Here is a 27,612-nt window from a genome sequence, read left to right on the forward strand (position 1 = left end):
AATCATTTTCACGCAACTTGCCTTTCACTTTCACTTTCACATTGAATACAGCATGTCTGGCCAAAAATGCAGGGGGAAAAAAGCAACTCGAGTTACAGCTGATTTTCTGCACACGCTAACCAAGGAAGCTTTTGAAAGGAAAGGACATAAAGTCTGTCCGTTCTCTAGATATACTGACATGACACTCATGGGTGGCAAATCTCGCACCGGAAGTTTGATGAAATACATTGCAGTGGATGGAGCCGGCTGGACCAGCTCATGAACAAACACTATTTCTGAACGATTGCGACCTTTGTCAAATAATCGGTTCAGGAATATAAGAGAAGACATATCACTGGTTGTTTTTTAATCACTTGCTTTTCGATGTGCAAAGCACATCATTTTATTGAGGCATCTAAACAGCGGTATCGTTTCTATCTCGGAGGTATCGCGAGATTTGGCTGCCAGACAGGACATTGTGGACAGTCTTGCGATACTTTGGTCGTTCAGAAACATACTTTGTGCCCTTTAGACACTCTATACAATTTTACAGTGTACAAATCGAAAAGCAATACAGCAGAAAACAATGTGTGATATGTCTTCTTTTATATTCATGAACCGATTATATGACAAAAGTCGTAATCGCTCATAAATAATGTTTGTTCATGAGCTGGTCCAGCCGGCTCCATCCACTGCAATGTATTTTAACAAACTTCCGGTGCGAGGTTTGCCACCCATGAGTGTCATGTCATATATCTAGAGAACCAACAGACGGAACGACCTTTCCTTTCAAAAGCTTCCTTGACGCTAACCAGGAAGCAGATGGAGCATAAAATGTTGTAGATCTCTCTGAAATGGTGGCTCATAGTATGCGCAAGGGTGCCATCTAGTGGTAAACACAGTTTTGGACGTGTAGTTTTGGGCGTGTACACGTTAATGGCACTGAATTTAATATAGTGTCGCAGTAATTTCAACCTTTTATACTTTGGCTATTAAACCTGTGATCCGCACATATCAGGGCTGTACACCCCCTTTCGTGAATTGCACGTCAATTTGTGCTTAGAGAAAATACACACCCCTTTAGTCACCTTTACTTACACACTATTTATGAACAGCCTAGTGAATAAGGCCCATTGTGTTTCTGTGTGCAGGACACAGAGTCCAGGAACTCGGCGCTGGAGGAACAGCTGTCGGGGTTGGAGAAGCGCTTAGAGTGCGACCAGCAGGAGAGAGAGGAGTTCCGCAAGAGCCTGAGATCTCTGCTGGAACTGCTGGACAGCAAGATCTTTGAGCTGACCGAGCTCCGCGACACGCTAGCCAAACTGCTAGAGAGCAGCTAGGAGGACACACACACACACACACACACACACACACACACACACACACACACACACACACACACACACACACACACACACACACACACACACACACACACACACACACACACACACACACACACACACGCGCACACACTTTTCTCTAATTCTACTATATACTTGTGGGGACATTTGGTCCTCAAAAGTATAGTAATACAAGTACACACACACACTTACGCACACACACACACACACACACACACACACACACACACACACACACACACACACACACACACACACACACACACACACACACACACACACACACACACACACACACACACACTTACCACTGCCTCCATCATAACATTTCATTTGGTGTTTAGAAAGGCTCTCTCAGAATAATTTCTACATACCGTACCGTAGTCAGTGGTGGACAGTAATTAAGTACATTTACTTTAGTACTCTATAGAAATAGAAGAAAAAAATAGAAATTGAGTATCTGTACTTGAGAATTTGGTGGGGGTTTTGATTGATTTCACTCCACTACATTTCAAAGGCAAATATTGTACTTTTGACTCTGGAGTCTGGACCCAAACAAAAATAAAAATAAATAAAAATAACCAGTTCAAGCCCTAATTTTTAAAAAAAATAGTGAAAATAGCCTATCTACAAGCTCACAATGCGTGTGTAGATTCTGACAATTTATTTAATGTTTTTGGAGGATTTTGAAATTTCGCTACAGCAATGCATTTATATTAAAGAGAAAATGTAAATGACTTAATTTGTACTTTTGAATGCTTACAGTATGTGTGAAAAAAAAAAAAAGTATTTTCATTTATTAAGAAATATAAACCAAGTATCCCAATTACAAATTTGGCAGAGCAACTAACACTCAATGTAGTAGAGTAATATTTGACCAGGAGTATCTATACTTAGACTCAAGTACTGGGGTTGAGTACTTTGTCCACCACTGGCTGTAGTGTGTGTTGGTACTCACATTGTCATGGACAGATAGAGCACTTGCATTTGATAGTTTTTCCACACATTTACTACAAATCGTCACTGTCGGGTGGAAACCTTGTATGTCCAAAAATGTTACTTTTCAGGAAATCAGGAAAAAAAATTAACCTGTGGTGCAATAGATCCAATGTAGTTATTATTTAGTCACAAGCTCTTCTTTAATACATTTCATTGGTTCAATATTTATAAAACCCACTTTCACACACACACACACACACACACACACACACACACACACACACACACACACACACACACACACACACACACACACACACACAAAATCTAAAGCAGCCGATCTACTCATGTTGTGAGCTTACGTATAAACATGTTTGCTACTTTTGTGTGACACTATAGTCTGATTAATTAGGGTTTTAATTGACGATATATTTTATTTACAACAAGTAAGACGCGCGAACGCTGGAAGCGAACGCAGCTCGAAAATATTGTATATTTACAGACTTTGTGTGTGTGTGTGTGTGTGTGTGTGTGTGTGTGTGTGTGTGTGTGTGTGTGTGTGTGTGTGTGTGTGTGTTTAAGTGTTTTGACTGTAGCTGCACTCTGGCGCACTCTGTTGGCCACACACAGGCAGTGCACTGCACACAGACACACAGACACACAAGCCGAGCAGACTTTCATAGTAAGGTCCACTTGGGCGGAGGCGCACCTTCGGCGCGCCTCCTTCCGCGTTCGCAATTACAACATAAAACTTTGAAATATGGAGATACAAGGTTTCTGCCCGACAGCAACAAAATACTTACCGTCGTTCACTTCTTCTTCGTCAATGCTGCACACTCTCACACACACAGACGCACACACGCACACGCACGCACGCACGCACGCACGCACGCACGCACGCACGCACGCACGCACACACACACACACACACACACACATTCATAGAGTTCTATTGTTACACGTTTACAACAGCCTACAAAAGACGTCTGGGTTCGAACCCCCTGACCCCTTCTGGGATATTCCGGAAGATTCTGGAATATTCTGCACTCTGATGGCAGACAAACTGCAGTTGTACTCTTCAGTGACAGACTGTTTCATAGGAGAGGACTCTGAAGATATCATTCTTCAATCAAGAAGACTGGGAAGTTTGATTCTTTTTTTATTATTATTTTTATCTTTGGCGCCCTCTTCTGGCCAGCTGGTGTAAGTGATTATCTTCCATGGATTCAGGTTCATGTTTCAGCTTCCAGGCGGTTGCGTCACTAAAAGCCCTGCGTCAAAACGGAATCCATCGTCAGCCAAACGGAGAGAGACAAAAACTCCAACCAGTCGGTCACGTCTTTCATTCTGTTCCCCGGACTCTGAGATGTTGACAGTGACTGAAGGTTCCAGATGAGGGGTTGTCCTGAAGAAACGGTGACCCCTCATGAATAGGGATGGGGATCGATCCCACTATCGATGCTTTTCTATTATTGGTAGCTGTTGGCAAATAGGCTCTATAAACAGCAGCCATATTGGAAAGAAATTGGGCCTCTTCCTTAGTTCCTTCATAGGTGTTACCAATTATACTAATGAAGGCTCTATTCCGTTCTGGTCAAACAGAGTCAGGGTGCTGATATTGTGCATGTTGGCTCACTGGAAACACTACACCAGTGGGTCTCAAAGTGTGGTCCAGGGACCCTCATGGTTCCTTGGGGTAAAATGGCCTCTTATGGGTGTGTAACCCTGAGAGTGTAACTCTGATAACTCTGATAGTGTTCCATTTGTACAATATCAGAGTTATGGAGGTCCTTCAAAATAAAATTGTGCCTTCATTATAATCAGTGGTAACAAAATGGAGAAGAGGCCCAATTTCTTTCCAATATGGCTGCTTTGCATAGAGCCTATTGGTTCTGATATGGGGCACTCCATCACTTTCATGTAATTTCACAATCAGAGGTAGAGCTTCAGGTTGAACTGATGCACACCATTGAAGCAACATGCGCATGCAAGCTATTAATTTAATGTTTTTCTTGTTTTTAGCCGTAGTCGGCAAGAAATTCAACAGAAGTCAAAAAGCTTTATTAGAACGACATACTTGTATGTTTGTGCCAGTGGTTTAATTTCAATGACGTGTCTCTAGTCTGTCGAGACATGACGTCAGTTCCTGCTATAGAATCAATGAGATAATTGATGAGCCAAAACCTGGTTGCTTCCCGGAATTTCCGGACTCCGGGATCGTTACGATTCAGATTCTCGATCCCCATCCCTACTCATGAACGCTCCCTTATGTACCACCAAACACCTGGTTGGGTCCGGTCGGGGGAGGGGAGGAACTTTTCCTTCCCTTTTCCTTCCTTTTCAATAAATGAGCAATACAAAGAGGGACCATCAGAATTAATCAGTGGTGGACAGTAACTAAGTACATTTACTTGAGTACATTGTTTTAATATCTGTACTTAACTTGAGTATTTGCATTTTTGGATACTTTCACTCCACTACATTTCAAAGACAGATATTGTACTTTTTACTTCACTACATTTCTGAGAAGGGGAAAAAAGAACATTATGAATTAACCGTTTAAGCTGTATTTCAAATATGGTGAAAATAGCCAATCCACAAGCTCACAAGGTGTTGCACACGACTTGACACCTTGGGAGTTTGTAGATCTGTTATTTTCACTATTATTGGAAATTCTCTGAATTTATTTGTAAAATGTCTACATTTCAATACAGAAATGTGTTGACATTAAAAAGAAAATGTGCTTTGTAATCTCTACTTTCGAATGCTTAAGCATTTTTAAAGCAAGTATTCCAGTACTCAAGTACAGATTTGACAGAACAACATTCACTTGTAATTCTGTAATATTTGACCAGGAGTATCTATTCGGTTTTTAAGTCTGACGTAATTTTGTAGTCCGACTTCACTTCCGGGTCCAAGAGGCACCAGCGCCGTCCACTCTTCATTGTAAACACATGACGGAACCCGTAAATCTTTTTACAATTACCTCCTTTTTCAGAAATGAACCATTCAGGGTTAAAAAGGGTCTTAATGCTAATATCATAGACAGTAAAAAGTAGGCTAATATATATATAAATATATATATTTATTTATTTATTTTTTGTACATGATTATTATCATTAGTATGTATATATATATATATATATATACATATATATATATATATATATATATATATATATAGGCGTTGTTTTAGTCTCAGATCTGTTAAAACAGCGAGGGACACAGCACTGTGCATATTGGCAAAACACACGCTTGGACCCGGAAGTTGTTCTGACAGGCGCATACGTCATGGCTTAACAACAGAATACTTTGACTCAAGTACTGGAGTTGAGTACTTTGTCCACCACTGATCAGAAGAAGGCTTAATTTACAGGTGCATCAAAAAAAAATGAATAGGCTATTTATAGAGAGGTACCTTAATGCAATTCAAAAAGTGCTTTGCACATAGTTTTTGAATGGTCAACATTTCTGTATTATGAATCCTTTTTTTTTTTATTGGTCTCATGTAACCTAATATTTTGAGATACTGGATTGGTTTTATTTGAGTTTTATGCCGTAATCATCAAGATTTAAAACAAGGATTGAAATATATATGATCACTTTTTGTCCTACATTACGTGGAAAAGAATACATTTTGATTTTTTTTAGATGCACCTGTATACTTCGTTCTATAACGCTGTCATGCTGTCAATTGGCGATCGTCAAGCTCACAACGCGTTGCACGTGAGCTTGTAGATCGGCTATTTTTTGGGGTGCAACACCATTTTATGACAGAGTATAGAGCAGGCTTAACCACTTGAACTCCATATGTTGTTGAGTGGAGTCCCTCAGGGCGCTATACTAGTGTTGTTTCTGTTTTAGCTCGACATTAAATATTGTCGCTGAAAATAGCCAATCGACAAGCTCACGAACGCGCACCTGTGAGCTTGTTGATCTGCTATTTCCTGCAAAGGTTTTCCCAGAATACGGATGCTGGGGTTTAAGTGGTTAAAACACTCTTCAGTCACTTTCAGGTAATTTTAGTGCTCACAAATGTGTAATGACCAGTTGAGACCACAAGGTGGCGTCTAAATCAGCTGTAGCTATGGATGCTATGGTCTTTCTATACACTTTTCTAAAAAATATAACACTTAAAATACTTAATGATACAGATTTATATAATTGTGCACTTGTAAAAATGTATGTATGTATGTCTGGGTGAATCAGTATTGATGATATGTTTTTCTTTTCTTTTCCCCTCCTTTTTATTGCAACTTGAAGTGCAATGATTGAATCCTTTTGTTACTATTTATTTATTACTGAAGCTGAAATAGCTATTATTGGATATAGTTGCTGTTGGGTGGAAACCTCATATGTCCAAAACTGAACCTGTGTTCCAATGGATCCAATTGTAGTTGTGTGTACAATTAACTACTTTTACTTTCCAAAATGTTCAATAATAGGCTATTTTTGCAACTTTTCCGTGGCACTCTTGTAGGACAAAGTAGATCTGCTATTATAGAACTCACAACTTTAGAAATATGGAGATACAAGGTTTCTGCCCGACGTCTGACTATAAGGATTATATTGGAAGTTGTATGAAACAATGATAGTTCCTTTCTTTACATCTCATTTTTACGTAATATTTTTTATGTCTGGTATGTGGGTGGCAAGGTTGTTGTATTTCTATTGTTATTATTATTATTATTATTATTATTATTGTTTTGTGTGTGGAAAAACTGGCAATATTTTTGAACTATTTATCAAAGGAATTCAATATACATACAGTACTTGTATAGCAGGTGACGGCTGGTTGGATTTGCAGATGTTTCTTTTGCCAAATATTTGTTCCTGTACAGATGTGAATTTAGCTTGTGTTGCCTTTGGTACAAAGATGCATCAATGGAGGCTAATGTCTCATTTATACTTAGTCGTACGACGGTGTCCCGCACCCCCAAAAAGCAGGTCAACAAGCTCACAAAGTGTTGTATTGCAATGCGTTGTGAGCTTGTATATCTTTTTTTTTTTTTTTTGGCACAGGACACGTTGTAAGACTAAGGATGAATCTGGCTTAACTGCGGTACTTTTGTGGGGTTTACTATTGCCAAAAATTCTGTTATGATGTACGAAGAATATCGTTGCTGTCAGGTGGAAACCTTGTATATCCAAAACGTACTTTTCAGGAAATAGGGGGCGGACGGGGGGGGGGGGGGGGTTCTGCTACTTTTGGGTGTGACACTGTAGTGTAGTATGACGAAGTCGGGCATTATTTTACAAAAATCAAAAACAAAATGGAGATACAAGGTTTCTGCCTGACAGCAATGATATGCATAAATGAATTATGAATATGTATATGTGAGGAAAAAAAAACACTATTCAAGGGCTTGTTGTTGGTTGTGAATGGTACATATCAGACACTTGAATAAGGTTGGTTGCAACTTTTATCACGTTTGAATTATAAATCCTATATTACAGCTTGAAAGGGAATATTATTGAAATAAAAGTTTTAAATGTTGATTATATCACATGCTTAAACACAATTGTAATTTTTGATTTATAGTAAAACAGAAAATAAATGGTTCAAATTAACTATAAAGCTTTTGCTATTATTTACACTGTAGATTAATCATGCAGTCACAGTATGGATGTCCTCACCCTGATTCTGGCACAAATAATTTAAAACATTCCTTCTTTTTTATTTCATTTCTATAGTGTGGGATTCTAAGAATGGAAATGAGTGCTAGGGGGCGAGGTGGAGTCTTAAGAGGTGAATGCTAGGGGTGAGGTGGAGTCTGAAGAGGTGAGTGCTAGGGGGTGAGGTGGAGTCTGAAGAGGTGAGTGCTAGGGGGTGAGGTGGAGTCTGAAGAGGTGAGTGCTAGGGGGTAAGGTGGAGTCTGAAGAGGTGAGTGCTAGGGGGTAAGGTGGAGTCTGAAGAGGTGAGTGCTAGGGGGTGAGGTGGAGTCTGAAGAGGTGAGTGCTAGGGGGTAAGGTGGAGTCTGAAGAGGTGAGTGCTAGGGGGTGAGGTGGAGTCTGAAGAGGTGAGTGCTAGGGAGTGACTGATGTGGAGTCTGAAGAGGTGAGTGCTAGGGGGTGAGGTGGAGTCTGAAGAGGTGAATGCTAGCTGGGTGACGTGGAGTCTGAAGAGGTGAGTGCTAGGGGGTGAGGTGGAGTCTGAAGAGGTGAGTGCTAGGGGGTGAGGTGGAGTCTTAAGAGGTGAGTGCTAGGGGGTGAGGTGGAGTCTTAAGAGGTGAGTGCTAGGGAGTGACTGATGTGGAGTCTGAACAGGTGAGTGCTAGGGGGTGAGGTGGAGTCTGAAGAGGTGAGTGCTAGGGGGTGAGGTGGAGTCTGAAGAGGTGAGTGCTAGGGGGTGAGGTGGAGTCTTAAGAGGTGAGTGCTAGGGAGTGACTGATATGGAGTCTGAAGAGGTGAGTGCTAGGGGGTGAGGTGGAGTCTGAAGAGGTGAGTGCTAGAGGGTGAGGTGGAGTGTGAAGAGGTGAGTGCTAGGGTGTGAGGTGGAGTCTGAAGAGGTAAGTGCTAGGGGGTGAGGTGGGGTCTGAAGAGGTGAGTGCTAGGGTGTGAGGTGGAGTCTGAAGAGGTAAATGCTAGGGGGTGAGGTGGAGTCTGAAAAGTTGAGTTGTCTGACTGCTGTGGAAATGTGAGAGTGAGTCTGCAGTTCTAACTGCAATAGGGAGTTTGTTCCAGTTCGGGAGCCAATTTAAGTACAGTAGCCTAGTACTTAAATGTACTTATTTAGATTCATTCAACTAATCTATCAAGACATTTCAACGGGCTGCAATACTTCATATACCACATGGGGGAGCCAAAGGGAACAATATGCCAGGTGGCCGGACGGACAGCGCATGTGGCAACAGTGCACGTCATGACGTCGACCAACGTTGTCGACGCGTTTTCCACGTGACGTCACCACGTCGGGCCACGTCAGAAGTGTTGTCCACGTGCGGATGTTTATGCTCCTCGTGCAAAGCTACGTCAGCAGCTGAAGGACATTGCATGAAAAAACTAAACAACTGTACAAGAACAATATAGTCGTGTTTTTACAACGATGATTATCAGAAAAATCATCAAATTAATTACAATTCTAACTGAGAGCCTTTTATAATGTTTGTCTGTTGTCGTTTGATAAAAATAAAAAAAAACGTGGTGGAGGAAAAGCAAAACAAAGCAGACTAAAGGTTCACATCTCGCGAGAAAAAAAGAGCAGATCCACAAGCTCACAACGCGTCGCGGTGCGACGCGTTGTGAGCTTGTGGATCTGCTCCTTTTTTTTGCCTCCCCTAAACCCCGCCCCCCGCCCGGACCCTGACAGCACGCACCTCTCATCTGCTTGTAAACACGACGCTCACGCACGTGACCACCGCACGCGCACCGTGTCTGAGAGAACACACAAAGGAGAGAGAGAGAGAGAGAGAGAGAGAGAGAGAGAGAGAGAGAGAGAGAGAGAGAGAGAGAGAGCGCATTAGAGAGACAAGCAGGTGCTAATATGCTTACAGCGACATTAGCCAACTACCCGTTATTTATCTTTTTTTGTTTTTAAATGTTTCTTACGTTTACATTTGACAAGTTCTAAGCGTTACGAGGCAGGAGAAGTCTATTTAATATTTATCAAGCGGTCCAATGAATATTCATGAGCTCTTCTCGTTAATATTCAGCAGCTGGCGACGTGTAAACAAAACCTCTCTCTCTCCATTGTTTAGTGTTGGTTAGCTTCTCTGTGCTGCCAGGAGCTAACTGGAGCTCCTCTTTATACCGGCCAAAAGGAGGACATTATATGTGTCTTTGTGGATATTTCCCCCCAAGCTAACATGAGCCAACGTTGACTTTATAATTATAGATTCTTTGTGACATCGTATGTGTTGTCACTGAGCATAATGGAGGAGTGTTAACTAGCTCCTTTTTATCGTCATAAAGGGGGGTATTTTTTTTCTCCTCCGCAAGCTAACTTGAGCTCACGTTATAACGTTATTATTATAATTGTAGTTTTTAATCTAGTGTTTCTTGGTGGTTTGAGCCGTTACTAAGTGGTCATAATGGAGGAGTGCGTGGAGGCGGACTGGGTGTCCGTTCGGCCCAACGTGTTCGAGGAGAAGGAGCGACACAAGCTGGTGTTCATGGTGGCGTGGAGCCTGGTGGAGGGCAGGTAGTGTATTCACTATAGTGTATGTCTGTCTGTCATCAGTGGTGGAAAAAGTACTCAGATTCTTTACTTAAGTAAAAGTAGCCTACCAATACTGCAATATAAAAATAATCTGTTACAAGTAAAAGTCCAGAATTAAAAATGTACTTGAGTAAAAGTACAAAAGCATTGGCATCAAAATGTACTTAAAGTACCAAAAGTAAAGGTACTAAATGTTTGAAAATAGCCGATCTACAAGCTCACAAAGCATCGCTTCGCGACACGTTGTGAGCTTGTAGATCTGCTGTTTTCAAATAGCCTAGGTTTAAAATAGGTTTAAAGTGGTTAATATATATGTTTCATTATATCATAATTTATATCTGAAAAGTAACTAGTAACTAAAGTTTTCAAATAATTGTAGTGGAGTAAAAGTACAATATTTGCCTCTGAGATGTAGTGGAGTAGAAGTAAAAGTATTGGAAATTGGAAATACTCAAGTAAAGTACAAATACCTCAAAATTGTACTTAAGTACAGTACTTAAGTAAATGTACTTAGTTACTTTCCACCACTGTCTGTCATTTAATGTCACTATGAATTGAGTGCAAACAGTGGTGGAAAAAAGTACTCAAATGTTTTACTTAAGTAAAAGTGTCAATACTGCAATGTAGAAGTGCTCTGTTAGGGCGCGCTCCCACCGCACTTTTATTTTTACAAGGAAAAGTCCGGTATTCAACTTTTACTTGAGTAAAAGTACAAAAGTATTGGTATCAAAATGCACTTAAAGTACCAAAAGTAAAAGTACTAAAATGTTTGAAAATAGCAGATCTACAAGCTCACATGCCACACGTCGTGAGCTTGTAGATCGGCTATTTTCAAATAGCCCAGGTAGAAAGTGGTTAATGTATGTTTTATAATATAATAATTTATTTAAAGTAACTAGTACATATAGTTTTCAAATAATTGTAGTGGAGTAAAAGTACAATATTTGCCTGAGATGTAGTGAAGTAGAAGTGAAAGTATTGAAAATTGGAAATACGTAAAGTAAAAGTACCTCAAAATTGTACTTCAGTACAGTACTTGAGTAAATGTACTTAATTACTTTACACCACATGGGTTTTTTAATGACTATTAGCTGACCTTGTATTGAACTGTACCTTCATGTGCAAACTTCTAATGAAGTATTCAATCAATCAATCAGGTTCGCCCTGACCTGCCACGACAGGACGGAGCAGCGGAGGAGGTGGTCCCTGCACTGTCAGGACCCAGGGTCTGGGGGTCCCCACCCGCCGGGGTCTGGGACCACCAGCACCCCGAGGATCAGTCCCGCTAGGAGGACGGAGGAAGTCGGGTCGGTCTGCACACCTAAAGGAAGACATACAGCGAAGAACAGTGGTGGAAAAAGTACTCACTTTTATTTATTTTTTTAACTTCAGTTATTGTCGAAATACTCTTGTTATTCTTGTTAAGTAAAAGTCCGGAATTCAAAATTTACTTGAGTAAAAGTACAAACGTATTGGTATCAAAATGTACTTAAACTACCAAAAGTAGAAAGTAGGCTACTCATTATGCAGAATGTCCCATTTCACAAGTTTTCAAATGTATACAAATCTTTTGAAAATAGCTGATCAACAAGCTCACAATGCGTCGCATCGCCACGCATTGTGAGCTTGTAGATTGGCTATTTTCAAATTTTCACGAAATGTATATAGAGCTGAAGTGGTTAATCTATGTTTTGTAATAATAATCAAAATCTACAAAGTAACTAGTAACTAGAGTTTTCAAATAATTGAAGTACAAGCCTCTGAGATGTAGTGGAGTAGAAGTAAAAGTAAAAGAACTGAACATTGGAAATACTCCAGTAAAGTAAAAATACCTCAAAATTGTACTTGAGTACAGTACTTGAGTAAATGTACTTAGTTACTTTACACTTCTTCTTTTCTTTTTTAAGAATCATAATAACGTGGATGTTGAAGGAAGAGACACCGTGTAATTGACTATATTTGCACAAGAATACATATGCTATTATATAGACCAGTGGTTCTCAACCTTTTCAGACCGTGACTCCCACAGTAATCATATTTGATCTAGGGACCCCCCACCCTGATAAGCACTTGGAATGTGGGAGTTGAGGCATTACATTTTGTTTGACTCGGTTCCACAGATAAATATTGTGAAAATAGCAGATCTACAAGCTCACAACGCCTCGCAAGTTTGTCTATTTCCATAATTCTTGCACTTTCTTATATTATTTGACAATTTGGCAAATGTTTGACCAGTTTTTATAGAATAGTTTGTGGATTACTTTTGATGCAGTAATGGTCTTTTTCTTCTCTTTCTTTTATTTTATTTTGTTGAGGTATTAAAAAGGTCTTAAAAGTCCTTAAATTGTCCCGACCCACAGGATGAGAACCATTGATATAGGCTATATATAATCAATATTGCTATACTGCTGCACATCTGTTTTTGCTGCTACATTTTACCCCCCCCCCCCAAAAAAAAAAAAAAAAAAAAAGCAAAACAATGTGCCTACTCAACCCCAGTACCCACTTGAGTCAAAGAAAAGTATAGATCCTGCTCACATAGTACTCAACTACAAATGAAAGTTGGCCTGTCAAACTTAAAGGCTTCTAGAGTATTCAAGTATACTATTATAACTAGTATAATTAGTTTGTACTATATTCAAAGTACATTTTCTTTTCAATATCAATTCAATTCAATTCAAAGGAGCTTTATTAGCATGAGAAAACATACGTTTACATTGCCAAAGCAAGTGTCAAAGCAAAATATAAGAAAACAGTTGAAGATGGGGAAAGTATATACAGTTTGAGGGAGTACAGTATTGTGTTAAACAGAGCTATGTCACATTGTGTCGTTATATACATATTATATATACAGGGTATAAAGATTTTTTTAAACAAATAGCAAATGTTCGAAAAATATCAATAATAGTGCAAAAAGCAGGTCTACAAGCTCACAATGTGTTGCATCTTGACACCGTGTGAGCTCTCTCAATTCAATTAAATTCAAAGGGCTTTATTGGCATGAGAAAACATACGTTTACATTGCCAAAGCAGAAAGCACAATACAACAATACAGCAATACAATCAAAACAAAAAGATCTCTCACTACTCTCTCACACAGAGTTGTTATGTTGTGACGTGTTCTGTTATTTTCACTATATGCAAAATAGGGCTTAAGTGGTTAATTCCTAATGCATTGTTTTGGTAGTTGGAGGTCCAGCCGGACTGAACAGCACCAGTGAAAGCAATGACATCATCCTGGGGTCCTGGGACATCGTGACAGCACAGGCTGTGGAAGACATCCAAGCCCTGGAACCCATGGAGGACATTCCAGGTGCGACACTGTTTTCTTTCAACAGATGCTAGTGCAGAGTTTCTCAAACTTTTGTTGAGGTTTTGTGCCAGGGACCCCCAGAAGAAAAGATTTATGTTAACCCATTAAGACCTGAAGCCGATTCTACAAATGTCTTATAAATCCCAACAGATTTCTGAAAAACTCATGTTTCTATATCAGTGGTGCTCAAACCTTTTCATGTCAAGGAACCCCAAAATGATATGTATTTGGCTGCCGACCCCCATCTCAAACCATTTTGTTCCAGGGACCCTTAGGAAAAGATTTGAGTTAAAAAAATGTTTGCTTTAAAAGAATATGTATATTCAAAGATTTACACACATTTTCACGATTTAAAAAAAATAGCAGATCTGTTTATATTGACATTCATCCCTTTGCAGGGACTGAAAAGTCTGTGGGGGGAGAGGGGGGCTCTGCCGGAGCTCTTAATTGATCCCTTTGAACTTCATAGGGGTTGTGCATTGAGTTGATTGATAGGGCCATAAAAGTGTCAACCACGTCAGTGCTCTCTCTAATCATTGAATGCATCAGAGACAGCAATCACTTTGATACCTGTCAGAGGGGGGAGGGGGGAGTGTGTGTGTTCAAACACAGATACCTAGTATCCCTTTAAGTAAAAGTATCAATACTGCAATATATAAATACAAGTTAAAGTCAGGAATCAAAAATGTACAGTACTTGAGTAAAAGTACAGAAGTATTGGCATCCAAATGTACTTAAAGTACCAAAAGTAAAAGTACTTATTATGCAGAATGTCCCATTTCAAGTTTTGAAATGTAAAAAAATCTTTTGAAAATAGCAGATCTACAAGCTCACAATGCGTCGCATTGCGACGCGTTGTGAGCTTGTAGATTGGCTATTTTCAAATGGACGAAATGTATATAGGGCTGAAGTGGTTAATGTATGTTTTGTAACGATAATCAAAATCTACAAAGTAACTAGCAACTAAAGCTTTCAAATAAATGTAGTGGAGTAAAAGTACAATATTTGGATTCGAGATGTAGTGGAGTAGAAGTAAAATACTGGAAATGCTCAAGTGAAGTACCGTAGACAGGTCATGTGACAAGTCTAAGCCAATGGGGAGCCACTAGCAGTGTTGCTTATTCTCTCGCAGAATCTGGCAACGCTGCTCGGCCAGAACGGACGCTGCGCAGCTCGTCTGCAGAGGTGTAAAGTAACTAAGTACATTTACTCAAGTACTTTGTTACTTTCCACCACTGCTTGTAAAGTGTCTCTGGATAAGAGCATGGATGCCTGAACTGTAAACTTGTGCTAATCGTAGGAGTTCCGTCGCTTTGCGCGGAGGACGGCGACGAAGGAGACGATCCGGAGGCGGACCCCGGCGGTGGCGGCGGCGCAGGAGAGAACTTCAGCTGGGCCGGTCTGTTCTCCTTCCAGGACCTGCGGGCGGCTCACCTCCAGCTGTGCGCCGTCAACTCGGACCTGGAACCTTGCCTGCCTCCGTTCCCGGAGGAGCGGTCCGGCGGTGCGCTGTGGTCGGTCCTGTTCGGCACGGCCGGCGATCATCACGCCTCGTCCCAGCGGGAGACGGACGCCCTGTGCTACCAGGTGCAGGTGTACCTGGGCCACGCCCTGGACACCTGCGGCTGGAAGATCCTCTCTCAGGTGCTGTTCGCCGAGAGCAGCGAGCGCCACGCCGAGGAGTACTACGAGAGCCTGAACGAACTCCGACACAAAGGATACGAGGATGCGCTGGAGAGGAGCAAGAGACGGCTTCAAGAGGTGAGACACATACAGTAGATGGATGGATAGACAGTGGTGTAAAGTAACTAAGTTCATTTACTCAAGTACTGTACTTAAGTGCAATTCTGAGGTATTTTTTACTTTACTTGAGTATTTCCAATTTTCTGTACTGCTTCTACGTCACTACATCTCAGAGGCAAATATTCTACTTTTACTCCACTACAATTATTTGAAAACTTTAGTTACTAGCTACTTTGTAGATTTTGATTATTATTACAAAACATACATTAAACACTTCAGCCCTATATACATTTAGGCCATTTGAAAATAGCAGATCTACAAGCTCACAATGCTGCTATTTTCAAAAGATTTGTATACATTTGAAATCGTGTGAAATTGGACATTCTGCATAATGAGTACTTTTAATGTAATGGAGTATTTCTACATTGTAGTATTGATACTTTTACTTAAGTAACTAATGTGAGTACTTTTTCCACCACTGTGGATAGATGCCTTTATTGATCCCGTGGGGGAAAGTCAGGCACCAGAGACAGTACAGCAGTACAAGTTAGCGGCGAGGACAAAGAAGTACAATAACACGTACAGGAGAATAACATCACCATAAATACACCTTCAAACAAATATAAATAGAGTATGCAGAGCTGAAAGTATAAAGGGTTTATGTGGTTAAAGTAACCATTTGTATCAATCTGAGAGAGTACAAAATGTCACCATATGGACCCTTCCATTTGGTTACCTTTTGTGGACTCTGAGATTGATTCAAATTGATACATACACACACACTGTGTGTGTGTGTGTGTGTGTGTGTGTGTGTGTGTGTGTGTGTGTGTGTGTGTGTCTGTCTGTCTGTCTGTCTGTCTGTCTGTCTGTCTGTCTGTCTGTCTGTCTGTCTGTCTGTCTGTCTGTCTGTCTGTCTGTCTGTCTGTCTGTCTGTCTGTCTGTCTGTCTGTGTGTGTGTGTGTGTGTGTGTGTGTGTGTGTGTGTGTGTTCTGTTTGGGTAATGACCTTGTGTTCAGAGGATGATGGGGGTCAAAGTGCACTCCCCCCACCCTCTCTCTCTCTCCCTCCCCCTTTCTCTCTCCATCTGTCTGTCTGTCTGTCTGTCTGTCTCTCTCTCTCTCTCTCTCTCTCTCTCCCTCCCCCTTTCTCTCTCTCTCTCTCTCTCTCTCTCTCTCTCTCTCTCTCTCTCTCTCTCTCTCTCTCTCTCTCTCTCTCTCTCTCTCTCTCTCTCTCTCTCTCTCTCTCTCTCTCTCTCTCTCTCTCTCTCTCTCTCTCTCTCTCTCTCTCTCTCTCTCTCGCTCGCTCTCTCTTTGTCCTGTATAAGTCAGTGTTGTCACTTGTCAGCCATCTGTTGCAGTTCATTCACACAGAGGTGTAATATGATCTGTTCCTCTCTGCTCTCCATTTGGCTGAGCAGAGCAGTGGAAGTGCAGAACAAGAGGGGGGGGGGGGGTTGGGCTACATTCGAGGAATAGCAACTTAACACTTACTGGGGGTTTCTTTAAAGGTAGTGTGTAAGTGATCTTTTTTTTTTTTAGGAATCGGAAAACAAGCTTATAAGGTCTTTGTTGTTCTCTCTCCTGATTGAATGAAATGCTATCCCATCTTAAAATGTGTTTGTGATGTGGTTACTGAAGAGCTGGAGATGGGGAGAGCCCTGTCACTGAACTGACACGCTGTAGCAACGATTGTGCTGCAGTTACAAGCTATGCAGAAGTCTTTCTTGACATTCTGTTCTAGACCAGTGGTTCCCAAACCTTTTAGCTCGAGACCCAAAAGGGACATTTGATGTCTCCCTGAGACACAAACTAGAGAAAATAGTCACATCACAACTTTCTGTTTGCAATATATGGAATTCCTTTGATTGATTGATTTATTAATGAAATTATTTGGACAAATCTTTGAATTTGTTTAAAATCTTTTGAAATAATAATGATTAAATACAAAATATAACTGAAAAAAGGATATACTCGTGGCCATTGAAAACCCACTGTTTGGGAACTACTACTGGGCTTTACTGTAGTTGTGAAGCTGATTGTGAAGTTGGCTGTCAGTTCACAGTCACTGTCACCACGCTCGTTGATTGATTGATTGAATACTTTATTAGCAGTTTTGTTAACAGTACAGGTAGTAAAGTCAAAGGTTATGCTAAAAGGATAACACAAACATCTCCAGGGGGCTTTTCTCCATTGTGGTCCATTGTACTCAATTCATCAGTAATACATAATACATACAATACATATTGGTAGAGAACTCAGTAGCAACAGGCATATTTACAGAGATGGGTGGGGGTGGGGTGGCAGAGGATGCTACTACCAAGGTGTTCAAGGTGTTAAACCAGGGCTGGGCAACTTTGATGATGGAGAGGGCCACTATATTTCCACACTCACTCCAGGGGGCCACATTGCATATAAGAGGGCATACACACCATACATCTTTATTTTAACTTTTTTCATAAATGAATGCTTTACTTTACCATTCTATGTCACGCAAAAATAGCAGATCTACAAGCTCAAAGCGCGTTGCAGTGCGACGCGTTTTGAGCTTGTAGATCGGCATTTTTTGCTATTTTTTAATTGGAATCCAGATTTATTGTTGGTGCTATTTTTGAATTGGAATCCTGAAACTAAGTTTTATTTTATTTCAAATGCATTTAGTTATACTTATGTTAACTTTATGAACTTAAATACAAATACATTGGACATAAAAAAGACAATAGAATTTTAATACCAGTACTAGTCATTAAGCTACTAATGTAGACTGAAGTAATTAAAGCGGGTCATGTTTGCATGTTTGGAATTGTAACAGCTGAAATCATATATCAATATATCAGTATTCCGATATTAATCTGCGGGCCGCATTAAGTCAAGGTGGCCCCCGGCCAGTTGCCCATGTATGTGTTAAACTATGCTCACTTGTATTTTGAGGTCAGCCATTCTTTTAGTTTAGTTTTGAGTTTGGGGAGGGTTAATGGGTTTTGGTACTTCATTCCATATATTATGGTGGCAGCATAGTAGAATGCATTTTCCCCCATGTTTGAGCTCAATTTTGGGGGAACGAGGTCAGTTGATCTCCTTCTGGTGTTAAGCCCATGGGCATCACTCACTCTAGAGAAGCAGTTTGACAGGCATCTGGTCATGGATCCTCTGTGAGTTATGAACAGTCCATGTTCAGAGTCACCACACTCGTCGTGAGTTGTGACATCGTTGACACTTTGTTTTCCTGCTGCTTGTGAATCACCAGTCAGAGTGCAGCTGCAGCGCTCAGTCACAAAACCAACACGTCGAGTGTTTCTCAGAAGCGTCTATCTGATCTCTCACTCACATATTTAAACACTGTCTTAAACCCTATACTTAGTGCCTCAGGGCTCTCTACGAGGGACCCTCCTTTTTTCACTCGACACCAAATATCGTTTGGAAAATAGCAGATCACAGTTCACAGAACTTTTGTGTATTTTTGCACAATGCTTGCCTCAGAATATGGATGCTAGGTTTCATATGTTTTTTTTTAAGGGGTGTGAGGGCCTAGTCGCTAGTCATCATTCTCATTAATAAATGACTCAAATACATTGATAAGGCGACTATTATTACTCACCTAATGCAGTGGGGTCCTTGGGGCGGTACCAGGTGGTCCCAGGAAAATTAGTTGATATATAGCATTTTCATGTCTTTGGCCACAGAACCCCATTTGAAAATATGTTGTGCCAGGGACCCCCATACAAGATTTGTGTTGTTAAAAAAAGTTTTCCAAAAAAAAAGTAAGCCTTTTTGAAAATGGCAGATCTACAAGTTTGATGCTATATTAACTCATTTTGATGGGGACCCTGGAAATCCCTCAAGGACCCCTGGGGGTCCCTGGACCCCACTTTGAGAACCACTGGATCACAACGAGGGAGGACAGCTTCAGGTAAATGATGAGACGTGGGAACACGGACTGGAGTGTTTTCATGCTGTACTCCCTGTCAGACATGACACACATCACGTGTAGTACAACACGTATCACTAAAGAGTGATGTTGTCTGCGCTCAGTGCGCTGATTATAGGGCTGCAGGTTCCATCATCCGTGATACCTCCAGACCTACAAGAAAAACAGCATTTTGGTCTCTGCAGTTTGGAGGCCACGAGACTGATGTTGTGTTGAGATTAGGACCGAAAGGTGGACTAATGCTTTTGCTTCTGTTGCAAAAGCCCATACCTGACTTTAGAGACAAAATAGAATGAAACTACCATCCATCCATCCATCTTCAACCGCTTATCCGGATGCGGGTCACGGGGGCTACCCGACTATCGTAATTAACCCTTTAAGACCAGGGACGCATCTGTGTCATTGTCTCCGCCAGAGGTGGAGAGTATGTTTTCGTTCTTGTCCTTCCGTGTGTCCGTCCGTCTCAGCCAAGCTAACATTGGTCAAGCTTCACGTGACACGTGACAATATGTTGTCACCAATGCTTTTGATTGGCTAGCGAGACGCATTACGAAATAAAAATCTATAAATAGGTGTGTCACTTCAAAAAATCATTTATATTTTTTGAAGTGAGCTTCCATCAGCCAAGCTAACATTGGTCAAGTGACACGTGACAATATGTAATATAAATAGGTAAGACAGGATTAATCAGGAACAGTACTGGCGGAGACCTGTGCTCCTAGGAGCACATTTTCTAGTTTTAAGATGTCTTTGGCTATTCAAAAATAGTAGATATACAAGCTCATAGTGCGGCACCGAGTGCCGGTCAAATCTTTGCTTCTGGGGGTCCCTGGGAACCCCCCAGACGCAAAGATTTGAGTTACAAATGTTGTTTCCAAAAATATATGTATTCAAAGATTTTCACGATTCACTGAAAATCTCGGTGCCGCGCTATGAGCTTGTATATCTGCTATTTTTGAATAGCCAAAGGAATCTAAAAATGACACACAGATGCGTTCCCGGTCTTAATGGGCTAAACTATGATATTTAAAAAATATATTGTAAGGCTTGTCTTGCCTTTTATTTATTGATAGTCCACAGTGTAAAGAGACAGGAAACGGGGAGAGGGAGAGAGAGTGGAGGAGTGACATGATGCCACAAAGGACCGGGGACTCACTGTCAAGCATCAGAGCCTCATGTGGTACATGCCTTAACCCAGCAGCCCCAGGAATCTAATTTCTAACAATCCTACACAGATGCTGCTCAGATGAAAGGCCATTATGTGCCACCAGTGGTGGATAGCAACTGATTACATTTACTCGAGTACGGTACTTAAGTATATATTTTGATCATCTCTACTTTACTTGGGTATTTGCATTTTTTTTTTACTTTCACTCCACTACATTTCAAAGACAAATATTGTACTTTTGACTCCACTACATTTCGAGCAAGGGAAAAAGTACATTATGAATCCAACTTTCAAGCCCTATTTCAAATATAGTGAACATAGCAGATCTACAAGCTCACAACTTGTCGTGATGTGACACGTTGGGTCATGGGGCGGCAGTGGCTCAGGAGTAGAGTGGCCGGGTAGAGTGAACTGGAGGTTTCCTCCGCCATCGGTGTATGAATGTGTGTGTAAATGGGTGAATGTAATGCACAATCTATGTAAAGCGCTTTGGATAAAAGCGCTATATAAATGCACCATTTACCATTTACCACGTTGTGATCAGCTATTTTCTCTATTGTTTATATATTTTTGAAAAGGTCTACATTTTTTTAATCAAGCAATGCATTGTGTATATATATATATATATATATATATATATATATATATATATATATATATATATATATATATAGGCTACTCCAGGACTTTAATGCAGTCCAAATCTGACAGAGCAACTTTCACTTGTTTTACAGTTGGCCATTATACACACACACACACAGTGTGTGTGTGTGTGTGTGTGTGTGTGTGTGTGTGTGTGTGTGTGTGTAATGTCACTCTGTGGGCATTGGGAATGTCACAGCAGAATGTCATCCACGGCATCGTGCAGTGATGTCATCAGCTGGTGACGGGAAGGCTGATGTTGGCTGCTTGTTGGACGGAGCCCTAAAGCACCAACTGGACAATCACTGTTGTCATGGCCTTCAGGTCACTCTGTGTGTGTGTGTCCTTCACAAACTCACCCGTCACTCTGTGCTTGTGCCAAAGATGCAAAACTACTGACGAATGGAACTCCAGCTTGTAGTGTCATTTCTTTTTATCAATGGCCATATTTTGTTTGTGGCCAAATGAACGGATGTCTAACTTTAGCCGTCAATAGTGACATTTCAACTAGAGTGTAGCTTTGGTATTCACAATAATAACATAAATAATTCTGGAAAGGCTGTTATGAAAATAAAGCAACATGTCATGGAAAGTCAGCTTAATTATGTTAAGTTGTAAACATGATTTAAAATAAGCTTGATGGACCAACCTGGGTTTCGTATGGAATATGAGTAGTTAAATATATGTGGTATGTGAAAGCCTTGAATTTTACTTCATGATTAATTGTCATACAAATAATTGTGATTGACAATTTAATTGTGTTTTTGGCATTGAACATTGGAACATAAAACACAGAATGTACATTTCTGTTTGGCTTTTAGGCTTCGTAAACAAAATATCCACTGGGCAGATACGGCAAATAACTCACTGACATTAAATAATGTTATACTTTAAATGAAATTCAAAAAAGAGAAATAAATAGTGGAAATAGCTGATCTACAAGCTCACAACGCGTCACATTGCGATGCGTTGTGAGCTTGTAGATCTGCTATTTCTGCTTTCAAAAGAAAAACAAACTTTCAACATGGAAATGTTTATGACAATTATGCAAAATAATTGCGATTATCTCAAGTAATTGCAGTCAAGCAATTATGTGATAATTGTGACAGGCCTAGATCTATTCTCAGCTCCTGACAGTGAAGTGTTGTTTTTTCAGCGTAATTAGAAGTTCCAGCTACCAATCTAACCTGAGGCTCTGTCATTACTCACACTGTATGTTAGTCTAGGTCTGTAACTTTATTTTTGTGATTTATGTGAACAAACCGGAAGACCAGTGTTGCCAGATTTTGCAAGAGAAATAAGCAACCATGCAGCAGCCTATGAAAACAAACCCAAAAGAAGTGATTAAGGACTTCAAACCTATATACATCTGCTATTTGAAAATAGGCAATCTACATTTTCCCAAAAAATCACTTTATAATGTTTCAGATATGTTCCAAATATTAGATATTTTTTTTCAACACAAATCTTGTATGGGGTCCCTGGCACAAACTATTTCCAGATGGGAGTCTGTGGCCAAATACATATGAATTTGGGGGTCCTTTACATGGAAATGTTTGAGAACCACTGGTTTAAACAACATTAGGAAGCAAGCCCAAATAAGCAACTACACTTTAGAAAAAAGCCCCAGCTACCAATCCCGCAGCTACCAATATTTACAAGCAACTTTACAGAAAACAAGCCCAAAATTGCTTACTGTATAATAAACAGACTTGGCAACACTGCAGGAGACCTGTTTCATATTGTTGTTGTCAGACAGAAACCTTGCATCATTCTCTGTATTTTAACTTTTAATGTTTATTTGTAAATGAATGACCTACTTCGTCACACTAGAGTGTCAAATTAGCCTAAATATACTATTTTTAATTAGTTTCTTTTTATTTTTAAAGTGAAAGTGAAAGTGGTTAAGTGTGCAAGTGGGTTTAATAAATATTGAACCGATGGAAAGTATTAACAAGAGCTTGTTACTAAATACTAACTACCTGTACATTGGATCCATTGGAACGTTGATTCCAGTGAGTAAAATAGTCTAGATGATAAAGATATATAAAATGATATACATTAGGCTGAGCACTGTGTCTGTCAGTAGAATTTCCTGTGAGCGTCGTTTTTGGATGTGCCTGCTCATTATGTTTTGTTTGTCATGCCGAGTGTGTGTGTGTACACACACACACACCCACGCACACGCGCACACACACACTACACGCGTCTCTCTCACTTTCTCTCACACGTCGCACACACACACACACACACACACACACACACACACACACACACACACACACACACACACACACACACACACACACACACACACACACACACACACACACACACACACACACAGACGTACACAAACGAGCTGCCTTAATACTAGATCAGTAGCTCTTTCTCTTCCATGCTATTTGACTAAATTGCTTTGGAACACATTTAGTAGGAGAGCAGGGGTCTTTTCTTACGATGTGACTCTGCTATGGAAGTCGGTGTACAGTAATTACAGTTGTCAGCTGGCTTACATCAGAACTGAGGTGTTTTTCTGCTCCAGACACTGGAAATAATACAATCATACTGGTGTATGATTATTTTGAGCTGGGAACCCCAGGTCAAGTATGATTATTTTGAGGGGGTCGTGGCCTGAAAAGGTTCAGTACCACTGCAGTAGGGAGAAGGTCACACCTTCCCCCCACATAACACGATGCTGCAGTCAGTGGTGAGAGAAAGAGAGAGACGGAAGTGTTTCTGAGTGCCTCACTAAAGTGGTAAAAATAGCACTGCCGCTGCACCTCCTAATCTCCTCCTGGCTGCAGACATTTTGGCATCATGTTAAGGTGGCTCCCCACCAACCAGACTACTACAGATTACTACAGACTGGCAGTCGAATGAAGTCGGGAGATCAGTCGGTTGGAAGGTGTGAAAAAAAGTTGCTGAATGCACCTGAGAGCCCACACTGACAGACGGCTACTGTGGTGCTGAAAATAGCCTATGTATGGCTTGATGTCGTTTTTCAACAACAAACACATAACATGTGCAAATGTGCATGCTTAAATCATTTGAGAAATTATAAAGAGAACTACTGTACTGCAGGGTGCTTAGTGCATGGGCACAAGGTTATCTATTTTGGTGTACAATAACTTTCGTATTTAATGTTAATTAACACAATTAACACTGCATGCCAGCAGCAAGCAGCAGCGCAATGCACACACGGCCATATCATAATCAATATACAATAAATGGCTAGAGTGATTATAAAAAAAATGGAAGCCTGTTAAAGATACAGCATACATACGCGTAGTTTTGTTTCAGATTTTAAAACGATCTCAATCTCCAAACGCGCTATGAGATTGTACATCGGCTATTTTTGTATCTATGCCAACATATAAAACACAGAGGAAGTGGATAAAATGATTGTGATGCTATATTAAAATATTTTGGAATGGATCCAATGTAGTTATTATTTAGTCACAAGCTCTTAACACCTTTCATTGGTTCAATATTCATGTAACCCACAGACAGAATTAATCACTGACTTTCACTTTAAAAAATGTTCAATGCGACACGTGAGCTTGTAGATCGCCTATTTTGTGCGACGTTGTTGCCCAACAAAGTACGGTATCAATTTAAGGTAAAGATAAGCAGTTGAAAGAGGGAGATACAAGCTTTCAGCCTGACTGCAACAACTTGGAGATTAGTAAACTGAATGAAGATTCAGATAGATGCATGTACAGGGTTTCCCCCAGAGCAACAGCAGCTGCAGGGGTGTGACCAGTGGTTGCCATGGGCATGCAGGGCCCTAGGTAAACAGTAGAGTAGTGTTAAAGAGCTGAATGGACTAGTGTCTCCACACACACACACACACACACACACACACACACACACACACACACACACACACACACACACACACACACACACACACACACACACACTTAATCCCCAAAGTACTGGCTATGGAAATACCATAAAAGAGCCCCTATTCAGACTTACTGGTGGAAAGTAGATAAGTATACTGTATGCACTCAAGTAGGCTACTGTACTTTTGTTTTGAAATACTTTTACTTTGCTTAGTCTGTTTGTTTTGTCCTAACATTCTACTTCTACTCCACTACATCTCAGAGGCAAATGTTGTACCTTAACTTCACTCACAATTATTTGACAACTTCAAATTCTTCTTTAGTTTTAGTCATATTTTAGTCATCTGAAATGTTTTAGTTTTAGTCTAGTTTATAAATACCCCGTCCCCAATATTTTAGTCAACAGAATGTTATTTTGCCAGGCCTTGATGGCGTCTTAAAGCCTGATTTATACTTAGCTGTGTACCGCAAATTCTCACAACACGTCTGCAATGCGTTGTGAGCTTGTAGATCAGCTACTTTCGGAGTGTGACACCCACACGCAACCAGGCATACAATGACTTGTCTTTTAGTACTACTGGATCTCTTCTCTACTAGTCCCTCCCTAACATTTTAGTCTAATTTGTATTTGTTGACGAAATTGTCAATATACTGAGTCATAGTTTTAGTCATCATAGCTTAGTTTTTATTTAGTTTTCGTCAAGGTAGTTGACAAACAGTTTTTGTCATATAGTTTTAGTCGACAAAATGCCTGTCTGCAGTATAGCTCTGTTGGTCCAATAGAGTACTGAAGTCGTGACGTGACCCCTGGGTCACAGAAGTATTTTTTCTATAGAAAATCCCATAAATAAATATTTTTGGAACACTATTCTTATATGACACGATCTAAAATGACCCTATGGTATTATAACTCAGCGACCCAGGGGGATAGCGGCCTCTAGCGGCAGTGATGTCAGACTTCGGGTCTCTATATTGCTGCTATTTTCATTCATGGACAATAGCTGTTTGCTACTTTTATTCATGGACAATAGCTGAAAGAACACTTTATGATTTATCATACAAATATCGCACGCACGCACGCACGCACCGTACACACCGTACACACACACACACACACACACACACACACACACACACACACACACACACACAACACCGTACACAGACAGACTCTCCCTCTCATCCTAATGTGTTTTATAAATCACGCCTCCATTTGTTGCCACGTTACGAGCTTGTAGATCTGCTATTTTTGAAAAATGAATAAAATCTTTGAATATACATATTTTTTAAGCGAACATTTGTAACTCAAATCATTGCTTCTTGGGGTCCCTGGAACACAACATTTTGAGATGGGGGTCCGCGGCCAAATACACATCATTTTGGGGTCCTTGACATGAAAAAGTTTGAGAACCACTTACATAGCCACATACGTTTTTTTCAAAAAACTAGTTAGAAGACATTTTGTAGAATCGGAACCTCAGGCCTTAATGGGTTAATAGACATTTGTTTACATCTCATTGCTGTTAAGTGTGGTAAGCCTCTTTCAATCTGGACACTTGAACTCCTTTATGTACCATTTAACCACTTGGACCCTAGCATGCCTATTCTGGGACTCGTAGATCAGCTATTTCTGACGAAGAAAATTGGTGTACTATAGACAGAAGAAAGTGGTCAAAGTACAGTTGTAACGCAAGTCCGGTTCTCTGAGGCTAGAGGGTTTAAGTGGTTAAATGCTGAAGATTCAAGACATTTTTATGTGTCACTGACTTATACAGGTACAAGCAGAATGTTGTTGGGACTTGTCCCACAGATTGTGCTACATATAACGAAACATATTTATAATAAACAAAAACTAAAAACAATCATTATAATATATACAAAGATTTAGGCTTATATGCTAATACTTAGGGCCTTGTCTTAGACAGGCACAGTAACTTATCATAATTGAAAGTGTTTCCGTGTACAGTCAATTTCTGATCAGAAATAGCAATGTTCACCCAAATGTGCAAAGTGACCAGTGGTTTTCAAAAGTATAAAAATCTTTTGAAAATAGCAGATCTACAAGCTCACAATGCGTCGCAGCTTCGGCTATTTCCAAATGTATCTGCTATTTTCAAATGTATGCATAGGGCTGAAGTGGTTAATGTATGTTTTGTGATAATAATCCAAATCTACAAAGTAACTAGTAACTAAAGTTTTCCAAAAGATTTAGTGAAGTAAAAGTACAATATTTGGATCCGAGATGTAGTGGAGTAGAAGTAAAAGAATTGGAAATTGGAAATACTCAAGTAAAGTACAAATACCTCAAAATTGTGCTTAAGTACAGTATTTAAGTAAATGTTTGGCTATTGAAAATATAGCAGATATACAAGCTCATAGCTTGCACTATGAGCTTGTAGATCTGCTATTTTTTTTTAATCGTGAACATTTGTGCAAATCTTTCAAATGTTTTTAAAACAAACATTTTTAACTCAAATTTTAGAACCACTGATTATAGAAACATACGTTTTTCAAAAAAACTGATTTAGAAG

General features: G+C 40.1%; 2 protein-coding genes across 3 annotated transcripts in view; both read left to right on the forward strand.

Moving 5' to 3' along the window:
• homer1 (homer scaffold protein 1) overlaps positions 1-7,450 on the forward strand; it is a 49,713-nt gene extending 42,263 nt beyond the window's left edge. The window contains exon 9 of the mRNA XM_084046749.1: positions 1,131-7,450. Within this exon, the coding sequence (XP_083902875.1) occupies positions 1,131-1,319 (189 nt within the window). The 3' untranslated portion in view covers positions 1,320-7,450. The remainder of the gene's footprint in view (positions 1-1,130) is intronic.
• Positions 7,451-9,732: 2,282 nt separating this feature from the next.
• Positions 9,733-27,612, forward strand: part of jmy (junction mediating and regulatory protein, p53 cofactor) — a 48,098-nt gene continuing 30,218 nt past the window's right edge. For both annotated transcript variants that reach the window (XM_084047048.1, XM_084047047.1), the window contains exons 1-4: positions 9,733-10,422; positions 11,598-11,800; positions 13,628-13,753; positions 15,054-15,514. In XM_084047048.1, coding sequence (XP_083903174.1) covers positions 10,313-10,422; positions 11,598-11,800; positions 13,628-13,753; positions 15,054-15,514 — 900 coding nt within the window. In that variant the 5' untranslated portion in view covers positions 9,733-10,312. The remainder of the gene's footprint in view (positions 10,423-11,597; positions 11,801-13,627; positions 13,754-15,053; positions 15,515-27,612) is intronic.

This window comes from Gymnoscopelus microlampas (assembly GCF_963454915.1).
Source record: "Gymnoscopelus microlampas genome assembly, chromosome: 21".
In the NCBI taxonomy this organism is placed as follows: Eukaryota; Metazoa; Chordata; class Actinopteri; order Myctophiformes; family Myctophidae; genus Gymnoscopelus; species Gymnoscopelus microlampas.